Raw genomic sequence first — 19,026 nt, forward strand, 5'->3', positions numbered from 1 at the left:
CAATTTCTTGCTTTCTCCTCCTTCTGGCACCCCTATGATGCAAATGTTGGTTTGCTTGACGTTGTCCCACTATCCTCATTTTTTAAAATTCTTTTTTCTTTTTGCAGTTCTGATAGTGTTTTTTACTTCCTTATATTACAAATTGCTGATTTTATTCTTAGCCTTACCTATCTACTGTTGATTTCCTGTAAATTATTCTTGATTTCAGTTAGTGAATCCTGCATTTCTAGCTAGTGCTTTCTTATGATGTTGAGGTCCTTACTAAAGTTCCTTGAGCCTCCTTATAAATAGTGTTTTGAACTCTGCATCTAACAGATTGCTTATCTCTATTTCGGTTATTAGTTCTTTGCCTGGAGTTTTGTTCTGTTCTTTCATTTCGGACGTGTTTTTGTCTTCTCATTTTGGCAGCCTCCTTTGTGTTTGTTTCTTTGTATTGGGTAGAGCTGCTATGTCTCCCGGGCTTGGTAGAGTGGCCTATTGTAGTACGTGTCCTGTGGGATCCAGTGGCACAGCCTCCCTGATCACCCAACCTGTGCACTCCAGTTTTGCAACCCCTCCTTCTATGGGCTGTGTAGACCCTTCTGTTGTAATTGAGCCTTGATTGCGGTTAGCATTTCAATGGGAGGGATTTACCCCTTAGGCCAATCTGCTGCAAGGACTAGCTGCCGTCACTGACCACTGTGGATGATCAACTGTGCAGGGGCTCTCCACACAGAGCAGGACTTATTTCAGCAAGGCTGTGGTACCCATGTAGTCTGCATGTTGAGTGTGTCGCTGTGGAGGTGGTTGGGTGATGTTTCGATGTGGTCTGAAGCTGTCCACCGGGTGCATTGCCTCTGGGGCCTCCTGGGAGATACAGGCCTGCACTTAGAAGTCAGGCCAGAAGTTAGGCGCTGCACCCCCACAGCCATTGAAGACAAACTTTATATGGCCGAGGTTGGTTTGGGATCGGCTCTGGCCCCCGCAGATGAGGTGGGACCAGAATCCCAACCCACTACAAATTAGCCCCAGCTGCATCCACCCAACTCCACAGGACTGTAAATGTTGATTTTATACAGTACTCTCTTCCAGGTTCAAAGGTGTTGTACATACTTCTGAGGTAAGCATAAGGTCAAATATGTGTCTCTCATCTAAAGTACATTGAATTACAGTTTACTCAGCTACTAAAATGCTTATTGACTTGGGCAAATTACTGTGCCTTTTAGGGTTTCAGGTTTTTCTTCTATAAATTAAATGTTATTTTAGACCAGCAGTCAGTAAACTATATTCAGCAGGCCATATCCTACTGGATCTTCTAAGAATGGCCTTTATATTGTTATAAAGATTGTTTAAAAAAGAATATGCATGCCCTGATCAGGGTGGCTCAGTTGATTGGAGAGTTGTCCAATGCACTGAAGGGTTGCTGGTTCCATTCCCAAGTCAGGGCACGTGCCCAGATTTCGGATTTCCTGCTTGATCCCCTGTAGGGGTTGTGCAAGAGGTAGCCATTTCACTCTCACTCTCTCCCTTTGCCTTCCTCTCTCACTAAAAAAATAAAAATAAAAAATCAATAAGAATATTGAAAAAAAAAAGAATATGCAGCAATGACACTCTGTGGTCCACAAAATCAAAACTATTTACCATCTGACTTTTTAATATTTAAAATATTATCAAAGGATTATAATACTAAGAAATGTGGTAAATAAATCTACTTTAATAATTAAAATGTCTTGATCCTTTAAAGTTAATTCATTATAGCTTGGGAATATAAGCAGTTAACGAAGTTGTATGTTATATCAACTATCTTATTATATGTGAAAAAGCAAATTTGAAATAATTTAAATTCCCCTTGTCAGATAAATTTTATTTTAGAGATAATGAGCATGGAAAATAGTACTTTTGTATTTGAAATACCTAAAAAGTTTCTGAAAATAATTTATGCAAATATTAAATGTGTATTTGAAATACCTAAAAAGTTTCTGAAAATAATTTATGCAAATATTAAATGACATATTGGTATATATTCTTTCTATTACTAAAATCACTGTATTTTTATATTTTCTTTTTCTCCATTTAGATAGAAGCAGATCTGGGATATCCTGGAGGTAAAGCAAGAATTATTCATAAGGAATCTGATATCATTACTGCCTTTGCTGTTAATAAAGTAAGTACACAGATATTTTTCTTCAGGTACTAGCTACTCATAGTTGGAGAATGTTTCCTGTTCTGATCATTTATTCAGTATCAGTATTTATTTTTCCCAAAGTTACTTCCCACTCCTAAAATTGCATTCTCAATAAATTTTTCATATTATAAAATGATTATATTGTTTGATAATTTAATTTTTTGATTATGAATATATAGCAGATAAAATAATGTTTTATTACTATTCAGACGGAAGTATCAGGTATTTATATATGTGATAACCTTTAGAACTTATACACACATAATAAGGGTTAATCCAAATCAAAGGTCCTTATATGAATATGTTGAACGTGGGTCTTAATATTTTATCAAATTTAAGCTTATGTAACTCATAGAAATTCTCCCTCTTTGACTTACAGCTGTAATAGCTGCCCAACTGGAGTGTTTTCTTTGTATTCCTCTGCCTTCTACTCAACACCTTCTTTTATGTACAGTGGTTCAAAGTTGAAATTTGTCTGAATCATTTTCCCCTTCTGTCTTCCCTAATTGCTTTACTGCAGAGTTTATGGTGACTTCTAGATACTTTTGTTTACTTTTATTTTCATTAATTTAAAGAATATATATATTTTTCATGTGTTTCTAATTTAAAAACAAATTTTAAATATTATTCAAATGTATATCCTATGGCATCCATTCAGTAATCATTTCACCAAAAAGTTCTCCATCTTCCTTTGCTATTTCTCTCTCTTCTTTGATTTCTCCTGGATAGTTCTTTTGTCATTCTGTCCTCATCTCTTCCTGTCCCCTTTGTCTCATTTCCCTCATAGATATCTTCCCCTGAATAATGACTAGTTCTGTCAAGACAGGCAGGTTTGGAAGCAGCCCTTAACCAGGCAGTTCTCATGATTATTGTCTATACCGAATAAGTACTAGTACCTTCCTTACCCTGAAGAAAATATGACTTTAAATGTTCTGTGCTATAAAACCAATTAGCATTTGTGCTTTTTGGGGAAGGGATTTATATAAGCAACTAGCAATGAACAATCATCCATGTATACAAAGTTTGCCATTTACTGGATAAGAGTGTACCTGTTTAACATTTATTTCTCCAGGTTTGTTAAATTAGTAACTGAGAAATAATACCTTTTGCTTTACATTGCATTATTTAAAAATGCCAATGAGCCCTGGCTGGTATGGCTCAGTTGGTTGGAGTTTCATCCCATACAACAAAAAGTGGCAGGTTGGATTCCTGGTCAGGGCACATACTCAGGTTGCGGGTTTAATCCCCAGTCGGGCATGTACAGAGGCAAGTGATTGATATTTCTCTCACACATCAATATCTCTCTCTTTCTCTCTAAAAATCAATAAAAAATGAAATTAAAATGCTGATGAGATTGAACTTTCCCCAGTTGTTTAGTTGTGAATTATCTGTGTCAGAAACTGAAAGATGAGATATTCTCTTGCATTTAAGCTAAAAGTTAGTTTTCACTAAGTTAGTTTAATGGATTCTGTTAGAAGACATGACTCCTGAACCAGAGACAAAGGACAGTTTATTTGTAGTAGCAAAAGCAGTAGCCAGAGTACCACTATTTTATCTTGGTTCCTGAGCTATAATTCCAAAGCAATAGAGTGAGGGCCAGATGATACCTGCACACAAAGTGGCTTGCATTACAGGAGAGGAACAATGAGTTTAAGGAACCACAAATCTTTTCTAGTATTAGTAAGTATACCTGCCCTTTGAACTGGCAGGAGAGATTATAGCTATATAGACATCCTAGAGATAATAGATAGAACTAAGGGCAGTGACTCACTCACAAGATATGCAGAAGAGACTCAAGAAGAATGGTCTCCCAGCCATCTAGTTATATCCTTTTTCCATTTATCTCTGGGGTCTCAGCTTTTTCCTAATTGGTTTGTATTCGCATTTTACATAATGATGGAAATATTAATCCTTCTTTCATTTTATCTTTCCATTTTCTGCTTTGGAGGTGTACATTTTTAAATCATAGATGTTTAAAATTTTATATCATTTAATCTGACCAACTTTTCTTTATGATCTTTTTGTGTCATACTTCCCCCAGCCTTTCTCTACCCTTACACTTTTTCTTTATGGTCCTTTTCTAAATTCCATTCCCCACCCCCCCCCTAAGATTGAAAGGCTTTAGGTAAAAGTGGTATTATCTTATTTGAATAATTCACCACTCTTTCTTTACTTTGGTGTTCCTTATCCCACTCATCCTTCTCTACCTTTCAGGGCTCCTACCTTCTTCATCATCTCCCTCCCAGTTTCTAAACTATGTAAACCTTAGGGAAATTGTAACATTGTAATAAACTGGCAAGACAGTGCTAGAAGAAGAAATAAGGTAGAAAACATCCATTACCACTTATAGCTGGCTTTCTCTTGGATGCTCTTGAATTCTTAGAACATAAACGTATCTCAAAGCTCAAGCTGATGATTATTACACTCAAAATTTAATTATCAAAATTAATTTAAAATAGTCGTTTGTGAGAATGCAGTATATTCTGTATCTTAAAGTTATCATTTCTTGAGGTTATTTTGTAGTTTTCATGTTCAAAAGTAGCCCATATACACGTTGTACTTTATTATTGAAAAATTACCATATGATTTATTTTTCAGGCAAATAGAAACTGCGTAGCAATTGCTTCAAGCCATGATGTTCAAGAACTGGATGTTTCTGGAATTCTGGCTACACAGATCTATACTTGGGTAGATGATGATATAGAAATGGAAACCAAAGGGTACCCTTATACTTTGTTTTTATTCAGTAACATTGCAATGTGAATGTTGATTCCACAGAACTATAACTTTCAAAAGATTTTTTAAAGGAATATTCCTAGATTATAAATGGAAGCTGCTAAAGAATAAAGACCATGTGTTAGGAGCTTTAAAGAAGGTAATTGAGGGTTAAAAGAGAATAAGTGACGGGATTTGAAATTACATATGAAGTTATTGTCTATGAGTAAGGAGTTAAGAGTTTAAACAATTTATTTTAAAGGGAAACAAAGTTGTCTGTTAGAGCTTTCAGGTATAATAGAATTAAAAAATGGGTTGTTTTCATCCTGGTTTACATTTCTTTGTAGGTCAGAAGATTTCTTGGTTATACATGCTCATGATGATTTAACAACTGTGCAAGGTACAACCCCATACACACATAGCAATCCTGGCACTCCAATCAACATGCCATGGCTTGGTAGTACACAGACTGGCAGAGGAGCATCCGTGGTACGTACAGTTAAAAATATTTGTATATGAATATCCTATTTTTTCTCTAGTTTAATAGATACAAGATCATTTAACCAATATGATCCAAAAATGCTTAACTTTTTAGTAAGTTATATTTGCTGCAAATTGTAAATTTTGGTTATGAAGAATATGTTTTCATGGGTTCTCTATTCTATTCCATTGGTCTATATGTCTGTTCTTGTGTCAGTACCAGGCAGTTTTGAGAACAGTGGCTTTGTAACTCAGCTTGATAACTGGTATTGAGATCCCTCCTACTTTGTTCTTTCTCAGGATTGCTGCAGCTATTCTGGGTCTTGTTTTATTCCAGATGAATTTTTGGAAGAGTTCTTTCTAGGTCTGTGAAATATGCCATTGATATTTTAATGGGGAGTGCATTGAATCTATAGATTGCTTTGGGTAGTATGGACATTTTAATGATGTTGATTCCACCAATCCATGAACACAGTATGTTCTTCCTTCTGTTTATGTCTTCCTCTATCTCTTTTTTCATTGTCCTGTAGTTTTCTGAGTACTGGTCTTTTACCTCCTTAGTTAAGTTTATTCCTAGGTATCTTAATTTTTTAGGTGCAATGGTAAATGGGATTGTTTTTTTTTAATCTCTTTCTGTAAGTTCACTATTGGTGTATAAAAATGCCATTGATTTCTTGGCGTTAATTTTGTATCCTGCTACATTGCTGAATTCATTTATTAAGTCTAATAATTTTTTGGAGTCTTTAGGGTTTTCTGTGTACAGTATCATGTCATTTGTGAATAATGGCAATTTTACTTCTTCTTTTCCAATTTGGGTGCCTTTGATTTCTTCTTGTCTGATTGCTGTGGCTAGCACTTCTAGTACTATGTCGAACAGAAGTGGTGAAAGCAGGCATCCCTGTTTTGTTCCTGTTCTTAGGGGAAATGATTTTAGTTTTTGCCCATTGAGTATGATGTTGGCTGTAGGTTTGTCATATAAGGCTTTTATTATTTGAACCCTCATGCACTGCTGGTGGGAATGCAGACTGGTGTAGCCACTGTGGAGCACAGTATGGAGTTTCATCAGAAAAACTGAAAATGGAACTCCGATTTGACCCAGTAATCCCATTTATAGGAATATATCCCAAGAAAGTAGACACACCAATCAGAAAGGATATATGCACCCCTATGTTCATAGCAGCACAATTTACAAAGCTAAGATTTGGAAACAACCTAAGTGCCCATCAGCAGATGAGTGGATTAAAAAACTTTGGTACATCTACACTATGGAATACTATGCTGCTGTAAAAAGGAAGGAACTCCTACCATTTGCAACAGCATGGATGGAGCTGGAGAGCATTATACTAAGCGAAATAAGTCAGTCAGAGAAAGATAAATATTACATGATCTCACTCACTTGTGGATTATAATGAACAACATAATCTGATGAACAAAAACAGATCCAGAGACAGAGAAGCATTGATCAGATGCTCAAACCTCAGAGGGAAGGTAGAGGAGGGTGGGGGTAAGGAGGAGAGATCAACCAAAGGACTTGTATGAATGTATATAAGCCTAACCAATGGACACAGACACCAGGGGAGTGAGGGCATGAACGGGGTGGTGGTGGGGGTGGGGGCAATGGAGGGATAAGGACACATATGTCATACCTTAATCAAAAAATTAAGTTGAAGAATTTGAAAAGCATTATAGTAATTATTTAAATGAATAACTTGGTCAGTAATAGTTATTTTTTCCCAATTGACAGCTATATTAAAATTCATTTATTAAATCTGATATTATCATCTTTTATAGGAGACCATAAAGATAATATACAAAATATATGAAAAGAAGTAGCCCTAACTGATTTGGCTCAGTGGATAGAGTGTCAGCCTACAGACTGAAGGGTCCCAGGTTCAATTCTTGCAGGCTTGATCCCCAGTAGGGGACGTGCAGGAGGCAGCCAGTCAGTGATTCTCTCTCATCATTGATGTTTCTATCTCTCTTTCCCCTCTCTTTCTCTCTGAAATCAATAAAGATACATTGTTTAAAAAAAGAAGTAATAGGCACTTTTTTCCAACTCCAGTTTCAGAGAATATGCAATACAGTTCTTCCTGTAACAGCTTTCTGTGCTGATCCCTTTACTTCCACATTGCTCCCTCTATTCTGTACATAGCACCCAGAGTTGCTGTTTTCTAAAGCATCATTCAGGTTGTCACTTCCCTGCTTGATACTTTCAGATTTTCCAGTACAACTTGAAAAAAAAACCAAAAACATGTCCTTATTATCATGGTCTCTAAGGCCCTATGTGATTTAACCCCTCCTGGCCTCTAGCAGCCTTATTGCCCTTCATTATACACCTGATTATCTTTGCTCTAGTTATTATCTTTCTGTCACTGGAACACATTAAGCTCATTGCCATATCAGAGCCTGTGCCTTACATTCTGCTTGAAATGCTCTTTCAGGTCTTAACCCAAATTCCCATAGATTTCTCTTGCTTACCTCGTAAAGGCATCTGCCCCTCCCTGCTTTACCCCCAGTCGCTCTATGTCATATTATTTCATTTTATCATCCTTGTAACTTTTATCAGTTTTGAACTTATCTGTTATTTGGATGTCTTTTTTATACCCTCTAAGCTCTTTGAGAGGTTACTTTATGCCTGCCTTATACACAGATGACCTCTAACTAAAATGGCATTTAATATATAATAGGTGCTCAGAAAATATTTTATACTCCAAAGCATTGTCATTCTTATAGGACTTAATTTTCTTCCTGTCTAAAGAAGAATATATTTTTAGTTGGGGTCATTATGATTTGTAAACATAAATACGGATTGTCCCACTCCATCCTCCAGAAAAAGACACCATATCTATATAATGTTATTTTTTTATATGGATCTTCTAAAATAATTAATGACTTTTTCCCCTTATAATGTTTTACATGTGCTTTCAGAAACTTAAATCTGTGTTTGTATATTTTTTATACTTATCATTTTCCTTTGATATTTTAGTAAGAAAATATCATTTAGTTAGAAAAAAAGATAAATGAAGAACAGAAATCTTTAGACATTTCTTTAATTAAGGGTAACATGAGATTTAAGCATGAAGTTTTCTAAACAAAAGTTTAACATTTATTGGGTTTTCATTCTTTTGTGGAAAATTGGTAAAATATTTTCTTAAGCCCATTATTTTATTGAATTATGAACACTAATGGACAAGAACATTTGTTGTAACCAACTTCTGCTTTATTGAAATATTATCTATCTATATATACCTGTTAGTGTTTCTATCCCTCACCAGTTCTTCTGGATAATCTCTTCCCTCCCTATCAGATCCCTGTTTCCCTCCCTACTTTAGGCTAATTGAACAATTTAAAATTCAGAACAACAAAAAGGCTACATGATAGTGATGTACAAATTTAGGGTAATATGTAACTGTAGTTATGGTGCTGTGTAAATAGGAAATGTTCTATAAATTAAAATAATCTCTTTAATTTTACATATATATTTTACTTTTATTTGACAGGCTTTGTAAATCATTCAAAACATGATTTACAAATGGGTTAATAAACAGTTCCAAATTATCAATTAAAAATTTATATGATTTTCTGTTTACCTTTTTTTTCTTCACATGCTTCTGCCTATCTTTTTAACCTTATAACTATTCAGGATTATTCCAATAAATTTAATGGGATCAGAAAAGAATTGTCAAGACAGGAGGTAAGACTAAATACTCAAGGTGACTTTGTTCCTAGAGCCTAGATGCAGAAAATGTATGTACACTGAAATGTAAGATGGCTGAGCTATTAAACTCAATTTGTTACCATATTTAGTGTTTTTACCACTAATCATGGCAATTATGGAATCACATATTAATTAATTAATTAATTAATTAATTAATTAATTTTATTTGAATGTCCTGTCACAAGTAAAATTTTTAATGCTATTGTAACTAAAAGAAAATTTTTTCTTTATTAACAGATGATTAAGAAAGCCATTAATAATGTCAGAAGAATGACTTCTCACCCTACTCTTCCTTACTGTAAGTTGATAATAATTAGCGATTATTCTAAGGAATTAAAGTTTAAGTCAAAAGATAGTTAACATTTATTTTACTTTTTTTGTAGAGAATGTTTGCTAGCAAATAACATCTTCATTTCAAAATTGGATAAAAACAGAAAAAAAAATTTTTTGAATTAATAGGGAAGCCTAAATTAATGTAGTAAATTTTTAGCATTGTGACTACATATTTTTAAGTTAGCACATTTTATTTTTTAATATTTTTGGACTCTTTACACAATGTTAAGTTGTAGTTGATAATTATTTTTTAAACACTAGGATTACTTCCATCTTTTCGTACATAAACCAGAAGCATATCTTGGTCATTTATTGCTCATCATAATCAGTTTGTATTTTATTACTATTTTGTCAGTTTGTCTTTTATTGGACACACTAACAGTAAGTATAGAAATGGTTATTATAATATTCTTCTAAGGCAAAGTATGTTTATTTTGAGTGAACCCTCAAATATTAGAAGTATTGAGGCAGAGAAAAATAAGAGAGACAATTTTAAAATTAACTAGTGGGTTGGATTCAATATTTATATTGGCATGTGAGTATTCCAAATTTTTTAAATATAACTTTAAGTTGTCCTACCACACAGTAACAAAAATAGAGCATGTTATTAAGAGGTATTCATATTCCTCCAATTTAATAACCTATAAAAATTCTACCTTCTTTTTTGAGATTTATTTTGATAAAATACAATTGATAAAACCAGTGTTCTTTTCAACTTAATTATCGTAAGCATCTCTTATCAGAATTGTACATCAGAGTCCAATAAAAGGATTCAAGAGAACCATATATTTAAAATGAAGAGAGTACTTTCTGTTACTTATGCTAGAGTAATATAATAATATTAAAAATTAGTCTGTTTTTACTATCTTGAATTTATTCAACACTAAAAGTATATTTTCTATCCACAAGTCTAATGTGAAGTGAAAACTAAGAATCAGTAATGAAGCATAGAGAGCAACTAGTCAAATGTGTTTTATAAACAAAGCCTAAATAATATTACTCCCACAGCAAGAAACATTTGGCATTTCTTAAAATTCTATCTTGATTCTATACAGTAGGGTTTGGAAGTATCTTGAAATATTGAAAGGACTTCATTTCTTCTCATCTCCATAGTCATCTCTGTCCCAACAGATGACTAGTTTATAGGAAATATTCTTTACCTCAATCCCATAAATTTAAACAAAGAGATTCCCTAGTTTCAAAGGCAGTTAATGGACTTATTTTCAAAGTCATTAGGTAACATCAGATCACTTCTGTTTTGGAATAAAAACTTACTTTCTTCAGGGAAGTATCATAACTGGCAGATAAAAGACTTGAAAATTTTAAAGCTCATTAAATTAATCACTGGATTTTTTTCAGTATATCTTTTCATGTCATGATCAAGTGTACAGGTAGTAATTTAGCTCAGCAATAAACACTTTTTATGTAGTGAGAATGTTATGAGACAGGATTTTTGAAAATTTTACTCCAAATTTCAGATACCTCATAATAGCTTCTTCTCTTGGACTAGATTTTGAAAAAATCTTAGTCACTAGAAACCAATATTTTTTTACTTCTACCCTAGAGATATTTTTTAGAAGTTAGGCTAACAGGTTGGAATAAAATAGAAATGAAAGTCTTAAGAGGACTTCCTTTTTAAAATTATGAACTTATTGAGGTTTTTACCATTGTAGTTATTAACCCATTTCTTACCTCTTTGATATAATACTATTCAATTGCTAATGAGGGATATTTACTCATACAACTTGGTTATAGGAACCTTTATCTTGCCCTTTAAAATCTTAGGCTACAAAGGCTTTAAGAGACTATTTAATTTAATATGTCAGATACTAATAATGAAGGATTTTTCTCAAATAAATAAAATCAGAAATAATAATATAAAATTTTGAGCGGTTTTTAAACTCAAGTAGCCCAATTTATTTTTCTGAATAAGCTAAGCAAGACTGTTGGGGTAGAGAGAAAATAACTTTTATCCCAGTCTCAAGAATTCTCCCCACGCTTCCACCCCAGCCCAGTGTTAAGACATTTCAAAACAATTGAAGTCCATTTACTTTAAATACTTGGTAAGGAATAAGGAATCTTGACTAATATATGACTAGCAATGTGGTAGGTCTTTATTTACATTAATAAATTTCTCATGACTTCTGAATCTCATTAATACTGATAATTATACTTAACATAAATTGACACCTATATGTATCATCATTCTCCTTTTATGGGAAAGAAATAGGATCAGGGAGATTAAAATAAATTTCTTAGTCTCACAAAATTAGTAAATGGTGAAGTGAAGAATTAGAAATTATTTAACTTATTCATATTTCTCAATGAAACATTTTGAGATATCAAGTAATTGGAATAACTACTAGAAATGTTTTTTATCATGACATTCAAGGCCTTCTACAATCTTTTTTTTCCAAGAGGGAAGTGTATAAACTTTTTAAAAAATATATATTTTTATTGATTTCAGAGAAGAAGGGAGTGGGAGCAAGAGATAGAAACATCAATGATGAGAGAGAATCATTGATCGGCTGCCTCCTACACGCCCCCTACTGCGGGTCGAGCCCACAACCTGGGCATGTGCCCTTGACCTGAATTGAACCTGGGACCTTTCAGTCCACAGGCCCATGCTCTATCCACTGAGCCAAACCAGCTAAGGCAAAAATGTATAAATGTAAACATTAATAGTATTACTGTTAAGAATTGGCTCTTTAGTAATCCCAAGAATTTAAGTGGTTATCATAAAAGCTATTAATTAAAGGCTATTAAAACATCATTGAGATCATTTCAAAAGGAAATAATATTTATAGAGTTCTGCTTTAATTGCTTCTGTTGTTTTGTATGAGCATATGTTCTCAGTCAAATAAAAGTACATCATATTACTATCTGTTTTTAAGATGAAATATTCAAGTGAAATTTCATACAAAGGTAAATTCATATAAATTGGCTATGCTTCATTTCTTAGGTGTTTCTTCCATAAATATTTTCACATTGGATTAAAAAATAAATTTCCCAAAGATTCCTGAAGTAAATTTGCAATTTGTGCCCTCTTGTAATGCAGATCTGACAGGAGCTCAGGATGGAAGTGTCAGAATGTTTGAATGGGGCCATTCTCAACAGATAACCTGCTTTCGATCTGGCGGCAATTCAAGAGTTACAAGAATGAGATTTAACTACCAGGGAAATAAGGTAGTATATAAAAATACAAATGGGAAAATGGTTTGATTATGTTGGAGGTTTATAAATATTACTAGTTTGGGTTTCTGAAGAGTATAGCTCAGTGAGCTAATAGTAAAGCATTAATCTATATGAATTAAAAAAAAAAAATCTCTCCAAGAATGCTTATATTTGTTTGGTTCTTCTTGAAAAGACATTATATATATATATATATATATATATATATATTTATTTATTATTATTATTATTATTAAAATTCATTTAAATGATGTTCAAGGACCGAATGATGATAGGACCACCTTCTGTTACACATTTTTGATTAAACATTTGATATATATTTTTGTTTATCCTCTGGAACCTACTCAAAGTATGGTCAAGTACCAGGTAGCAAGTAACATCTGGGAACATCTTAGAGTGCAAATTATTGACTCTACTTCAGACCTACTGAATCACCATCTGCATTTTAACCACATACTCTGATGATATGTACACACATTGAAGTTTTGAGAAGCACTGCTCTAGAACAGGATATTGACAAACTATAGCCATCTGTTTTGTAAATAAAGTTTTATTGGAACACAGATACTCCATTCATTATTTGTTTTCTATGGTTAATTTTCCACTATAATAGCAGAGTTCAAGAGAACAAAGACTTTATAGCTGGCAAGCCTAAAATAATTACTGTAGGGTCTTTAAGGAAAAGTGTTGCCCAGCCAGTGTTGCTCAGTGGTTGAGAGCCAACCCATGAACCAGGAGGTCATGGTTCGATTCCCAGTCAGGGTACATACCTGGGTTGTGGGCTCAATCCCCAGTAGAAGGTGTGCAGTAGGCAGCCGATCAATGTCTCCCATTGATGTTTTTATCTCTCTATCCCTTTTCCTTACTCTCTAAAGATCATGAACCAGGAGTAAGGAAGGGCCTACCAAGTACTAGAAATATTGAGAAACAACACGTGCTAAACATATCCTGATTATTTAATTTTTGTTTTATTTTTAATTCAAGGATAAAGAGAGCTTCTAGGAAGGAAAAGAGGTAACAATGGTTACTTAGAGCCTCTCCACCACCCTCTCCAAAAATTAATGGCATTGCCTTCAAAATAGAGGCTACAAATAGACAGTAGAACAGTGATAGTGAACCTTTTGAGCTCGGCGTGTCAGCATTTTGAAAAACCCCAACTTAACTCTGATGCCGTGTCACATATGGACATTTTTTGATATTTGCAACCATAGTAAAACAAAGACTTATATTTTTGATATTTATTTTATATATTTAAATGCCATTTAACAAAGAAAAATCAACCAAAAAAATGAGTTCGCGTGTCACCTCTGACACGCGTATCATAGGTTCGCCATCACTGCAGTAGAACAATACTCACAGAATTCTGATGTACAGTGAGAACTATGAGTTTGATGTCTATCCAAACTATTATTCAGATTTGACAGCAAAATAAACACATTTTTTAAGTATGCAGAGACTTGGTACTTTCTATATACCCTTTCTGAAAAACATACCTAAATCTACTCCAAAAAACTTAAGAAAAATAACAAAAAGGATAGCCCCTGGAAAAATATCTATAACAAATATAGTAAAAGTTGGTTTATATCTAATATTAGCCCTGTCAATCAGATTTTTAGAAGACAACTTAATAGAGAGGTAGGCAAAGGATATGTACAATCAACATTAAATTATGCATGGCCAATAACCTTTATTAATAATTGAAGTAATGCAGTGTTTACTAATGTGTAAGAAAAGTGGGAGTGTAAGTTGGTATTACCTCTTAGGATTTAATTTTGTCTTTAATTACCAATTTTAGATAATGTCCTTTGACAAAGCTTTCCCATTTCTAGATATCTATCCTACATACATACTCAAAGGTATATGTACAAGAATGTTCAAAGTAACACTTTTTATGTGGGAAAAATAGGAAACTTCCTATAGGGAAAAGTTTTAAAAACTTATAACTATATAGTGTAATGCTACACAACACAAGAATGAGGGTGATTTATATGTACCAATGTGGAAAGATGGCTATAAGTTAAAAACATAATTGTAGAATTGTGTATTTATTATGATTCTAACTTAAAAAAAATTATGTATGTGTGAATTGTTGAATATTTGTAGAACAAATCTCAAAGGGAACCCATAAAATTGTTGTTAATTGTTAGGCCTGGAAATGGGAGAAGGCAATAGTCCAAAGTAGACATTTGCTTTATTTTATATACTTTTTATAAATATGCATTATTTTTATAATCTAAAGGAAAAAATTGCCAGCAGCCTTACTCATCCTTCAAGTTCTGTATCATATAATCCCTTTCTGGATTTTTTGACATCTTCCCAATCAAATTGCCCTGAGTTCCCATAGTGGAATTCTTTTTACTGTGATAATCTTTGTTTCGTTGTATTCTCTAATGTTATTTACATGTTTTCCTTGTTGTATATTTCTGGAAATTATCATTTTGTCTTTTTCAAAATGAACGGTTTTCTATCTTATACATGCTAAAACTTTATCACTTAGCTTAATGTATAAATCCAGCATCCTATTTTTGGAGTACTTACAGAGAATATATAGATTATGCTGTTGCTTAGCATTAATAAAATGGGTCTCTGATGTTTATTTTTTTAATGTCTAACCTTGAAATTTTTAAAACAGTACCTAAATGTTTTTCTGGATGCATAGGTGAAGTGAAAAGTTAAACAATTTTTAATCAAATGTTTAGGAGTCAACATATGGGATTCAAAGTAAGGGTAAGGGTAAATGTGTGCTTCTGTATTTGTATTAAACACTTAAATATTTTTTCTCTAAGTTTGGAATAGTTGATGCTGATGGATATTTAAGTTTGTATCAAACAAACTGGAAATGTTGTCCAGTCACTGGAAGCATGCCTAAGCCATACCTGGTAAGCCAAAAATTCCTAACTTCAAAATTTTATGAATTTTTATTTTAAAGACACTAAGAATATATATTTGAGGCAAGAAATATTAAAGCCAAAAAAATAAAATCTGTCTAGGCCTATGTATTCAACAGTTTACTATAAGCTCCTGTCCTTGTATTACGCGAAAATTACTCTGTAAGGCATAAAAATCTCTGGTAACTTGTAAAATTAACCTGTTTATAACCAACATGGCACCTCCAGAGACCAATGCAAACTGTGAGTTACTCAAACCCTTTTCTAGCCTCACTAAGCTGCAGTGGGTATTACACCTAAAAAGAATGATCAAAAGCCCAGTGCATCTGGTTACCCTTCTGCGTTATTCCTCATGAACAAACAAAGTAGAAAGTGTATTCTATAGCTGGTACTATTATTTTCTTGCTCATCTCTTTTAAAAAAAAATTGATACATTTCAATTCAGGATCACACAGGCTTAATGAATTTTCTACATCTTCGCAAGCACTGAATTTATATATAACATATTCTTTAGTGAAGCCCTTTATAGGACTAAGCAATATCTATCAAGAAAATATTAAGAATATGGGTTAAGATTCTGATAATTCACCTAAGGTTAAATGCTTGAATATAGTACTAATCTAATGAAAGCAAACAAGGGAGAGTTGATGAGATACCTTTATTTTTCCCTATATTTTTATTAAGCCAACAGATTCAAATATACACATTTATGTTCCCTAAGGGACTCTTTTTGTATGATTTTTTAATTTCTAAAGAGATAAATTGGATTAAAATGTTCATTATTGGCTTTGGGGGAGTAAAGTAGATTTGTTTGTTTTAAGGACATATCCTCTAGCCCAGCTCCAATAGTGGTCAGGGAGGAGTGGGGAAGTGACTCAGAGGAAAAAATCTTCATTTGATGATTTTGACATACTTTAAAAAATCATTTATTAGCCCCGCCTGCATGGCTGAGTGACTGAGTGTCAACCTATGAACCAGGAGGTCACGGTTTGATTCCTGGTCAGGGCACATGCCTGGGTTGTGGGCTTTATTCCCAGTATGGGGCATGCAGTAGGCAGTCGATCATGATTCTCTCTCATCATTGATGTTTCTATTTCTCTCTCTCCCTTTCCCTTCCTCTCTGAAATCAATACAAATATTTTTTAAAGTCATATTTATTGAAGAGAAACATCTGAACAAACATAACTTGGAAGTCTTTATAATTAATTAAACCTCTCATAATATTTTTAAGTTATTATTTGAAGGAATATTGAAAGACACTGTAAATTTTTAAATTTTGTTAATATTAGTAAAACATTTTAATTCATATACTAGAGGCCCGGTGCACAAAATTTGTGCACGGGGGCTGGGTCCCCTCAGCCCAGCCTGCATTCTCTCCAATCCGGGACCCCTTGGGGGATGTCCTACTGCCGGTTTAGGCCTGATCCTGGGACATCCCTCTCACAATCCTGGACTGCTGGCTACTAATCGCTCACCTGCCTGCTTGCCTGGTCACCCCTAACTGCCCCTCTCTCCCTGCCTGATCGCCCCTCACTCCCTCTGCATGCCAGCCTGGTCACCCCTAACTGCCCCCCTGCCATCCTGGTTGCCCTTAACTGCCCCCCCTGCTGGCCTGGTCACCCCCAACTGCCCCCCCACCAGCCTCGTTGCCCCTCACAGCTCCCCTGCTGGCCTGGTCGCCCCACATAGCCTGCTTGTTCAGTCATTTGATCGTCCCTCACTAACCCCCCTGCTGGCCTGGTCTCCCCACACAGCCTGCTTGTTCAGTCATTTGGTCGTCCCTCACTAACCCCCCTGCTGGCCTGGTCACCCCAGGCAGCCTGCTTGTTCAGTTGTTTGGTCACCCCTCACTAACCCCCCTGCCAGCGTGGTGGTAGGCAGCCATCTTGTGAGGACAAGAGGGTTAATTTGCATATTGCCTCTTTATTACATAGGATATGAAAAATTATTTAAAACTTTAAATATTTCTGAAAATAAATAATTTTGCCTGAGAATCTAGTATCCTAGTTTCTGTCTTCTAAGACAAAAATTTTTACAGATATTCCAAGGGAAACATTTAGAGTTTAACCTCCTTTTGTTTCCCTTTGAACTTTTGGTTGAACAAAAGCAAAGGGCCTCATAAAGGGTCGTGACATATGCAGCTTATTTAAATGGTTCAGGAATAGGTGTGTGTATGTGTGCATGGGTGTAAGTATATGCAAGAAGGAGAAACAAAGCAAATGTGGCAAATGTTAAAAATTGGTGAATCTGGGTAAAGGGTGTATGAGTATTCTCTGTTTTACCACTGAAATTTTTCTAAAGTTCAGGGGGTGAGGCGGGAGGGGAGGAAATGCAAAGGCTTTAAATAAGCCACAAATTACATGATCATTTTTTGATTAATGCATCTACCTGGTTATGAAACTGTTAGTAACATTAACATTTGCTGTTTATAACTATTACAGACTTGGCAGTGTCATAACAAAACAGCAAATGATTTTGTCTTCATTAGTTCCTCCTCTCTAATAGCTACAGCTGGTCTTTCAACTGACAATAGGTAAGAGATTATAACGGAAATTGAAGTGCGTATGAAATAACTGAGCTTTATTTCTAATTGCTTTATGTCTTTACATCTCAAGAATGTTTTTATAATCATGCCTTTAAATATATTTATTATAAAAATTCTTTCTTTGGGCATTTTAGTATTCTAATTGTAAATTTAACGGTATTCTGCCATTAAAAACAAATCCAGGTAGCGTAGGGGGAGTCGAATACATGGTGATGAAAGGAGACTTTATTTTGGGTGGTGAACACACAAATCATAGAATTGTACACTTGAAACCTATATAATTTTAATAAGCAATGTCGCTTCAATAAATTGAATAAAATTCAAAATTTTTTTGAAAAAAATCCATTCCTTTTGTATTGTTAATATTCTAATGTTAAGATTTGAGTGTAAGGAAGAAGGTTTGGTTGTTGGTGGAATTAATTTTTCCCCATATGATTTCCTGTGTTAAGAAAGCTTGATGGAAAAAAAACCCAAAAACTCAATTAGTTATTGGCCATGCTATTTAGTTAATGCTCACTATGGCTCTATTAGCTAGACCAGCGATTTTCAACCTTTTTCATCTCATGGCATACATTAACTATTAAAATTCTGCAGCACACCTAAAATATATTAATTTTTGCCCATCTGACAAAAAATAGGTATAATTTTGATTGACATAAAAATTATTATCTACCATATTTGCTCCAAAGTGACTTTTTAAAAAAAATCAGGTGTCTACACTTGTATGTAAGGATTTCTGGTACCAAGAATTAATCAATCAGATGCAACCTTTTTATGTAACATGACCAATGAGATTCGACTCTATTATATGATCTATATATTTATGGCTCAAGACAGGGCATTCACACCGGATGGCTATTGTTGTGTTGGCTGTTGTCATTTTTTTAATTTGACAATCTAAGGGAAGAGAGGTCAGTATCCCTGAATACATAGTCGGGTATTTCATGTTTTAAAAATTCTTGGAACCAACCAGTTGAAATCACTGACTGTT

General features: G+C 34.0%; 1 protein-coding gene across 11 annotated transcripts in view; it reads left to right on the forward strand.

The window, feature by feature from the left end:
- The window catches only part of DMXL1 (Dmx like 1), a 162,405-nt gene that overhangs the window by 133,572 nt on the left and 9,807 nt on the right, over positions 1-19,026 (forward strand). For 9 of the 11 annotated variants that reach the window (XM_036310674.1, XM_036310675.1, XM_036310677.1 and 6 more), the window contains 7 exons: positions 2,057-2,143; positions 4,763-4,884; positions 5,227-5,368; positions 9,315-9,375; positions 12,469-12,596; positions 15,389-15,481; positions 17,932-18,023. In XM_036310674.1, the coding sequence (XP_036166567.1) occupies positions 2,057-2,143; positions 4,763-4,884; positions 5,227-5,368; positions 9,315-9,375; positions 12,469-12,596; positions 15,389-15,481; positions 17,932-18,023 (725 nt within the window). Of the gene's footprint in view, positions 1-2,056; positions 2,144-4,762; positions 4,885-5,226; positions 5,369-9,002; positions 9,054-9,314; positions 9,376-12,468; positions 12,597-15,388; positions 15,482-17,931; positions 18,024-19,026 lie in introns of all 11 variants that reach the window. The other 2 variants (XM_036310686.1, XM_036310681.1) reach the window with 2 other exon arrangements.

This window comes from Myotis myotis, unplaced genomic scaffold (genome assembly GCF_014108235.1).
Source record: "Myotis myotis isolate mMyoMyo1 unplaced genomic scaffold, mMyoMyo1.p scaffold_m19_p_5, whole genome shotgun sequence".
Taxonomy (NCBI): domain Eukaryota; kingdom Metazoa; phylum Chordata; class Mammalia; order Chiroptera; family Vespertilionidae; genus Myotis; species Myotis myotis.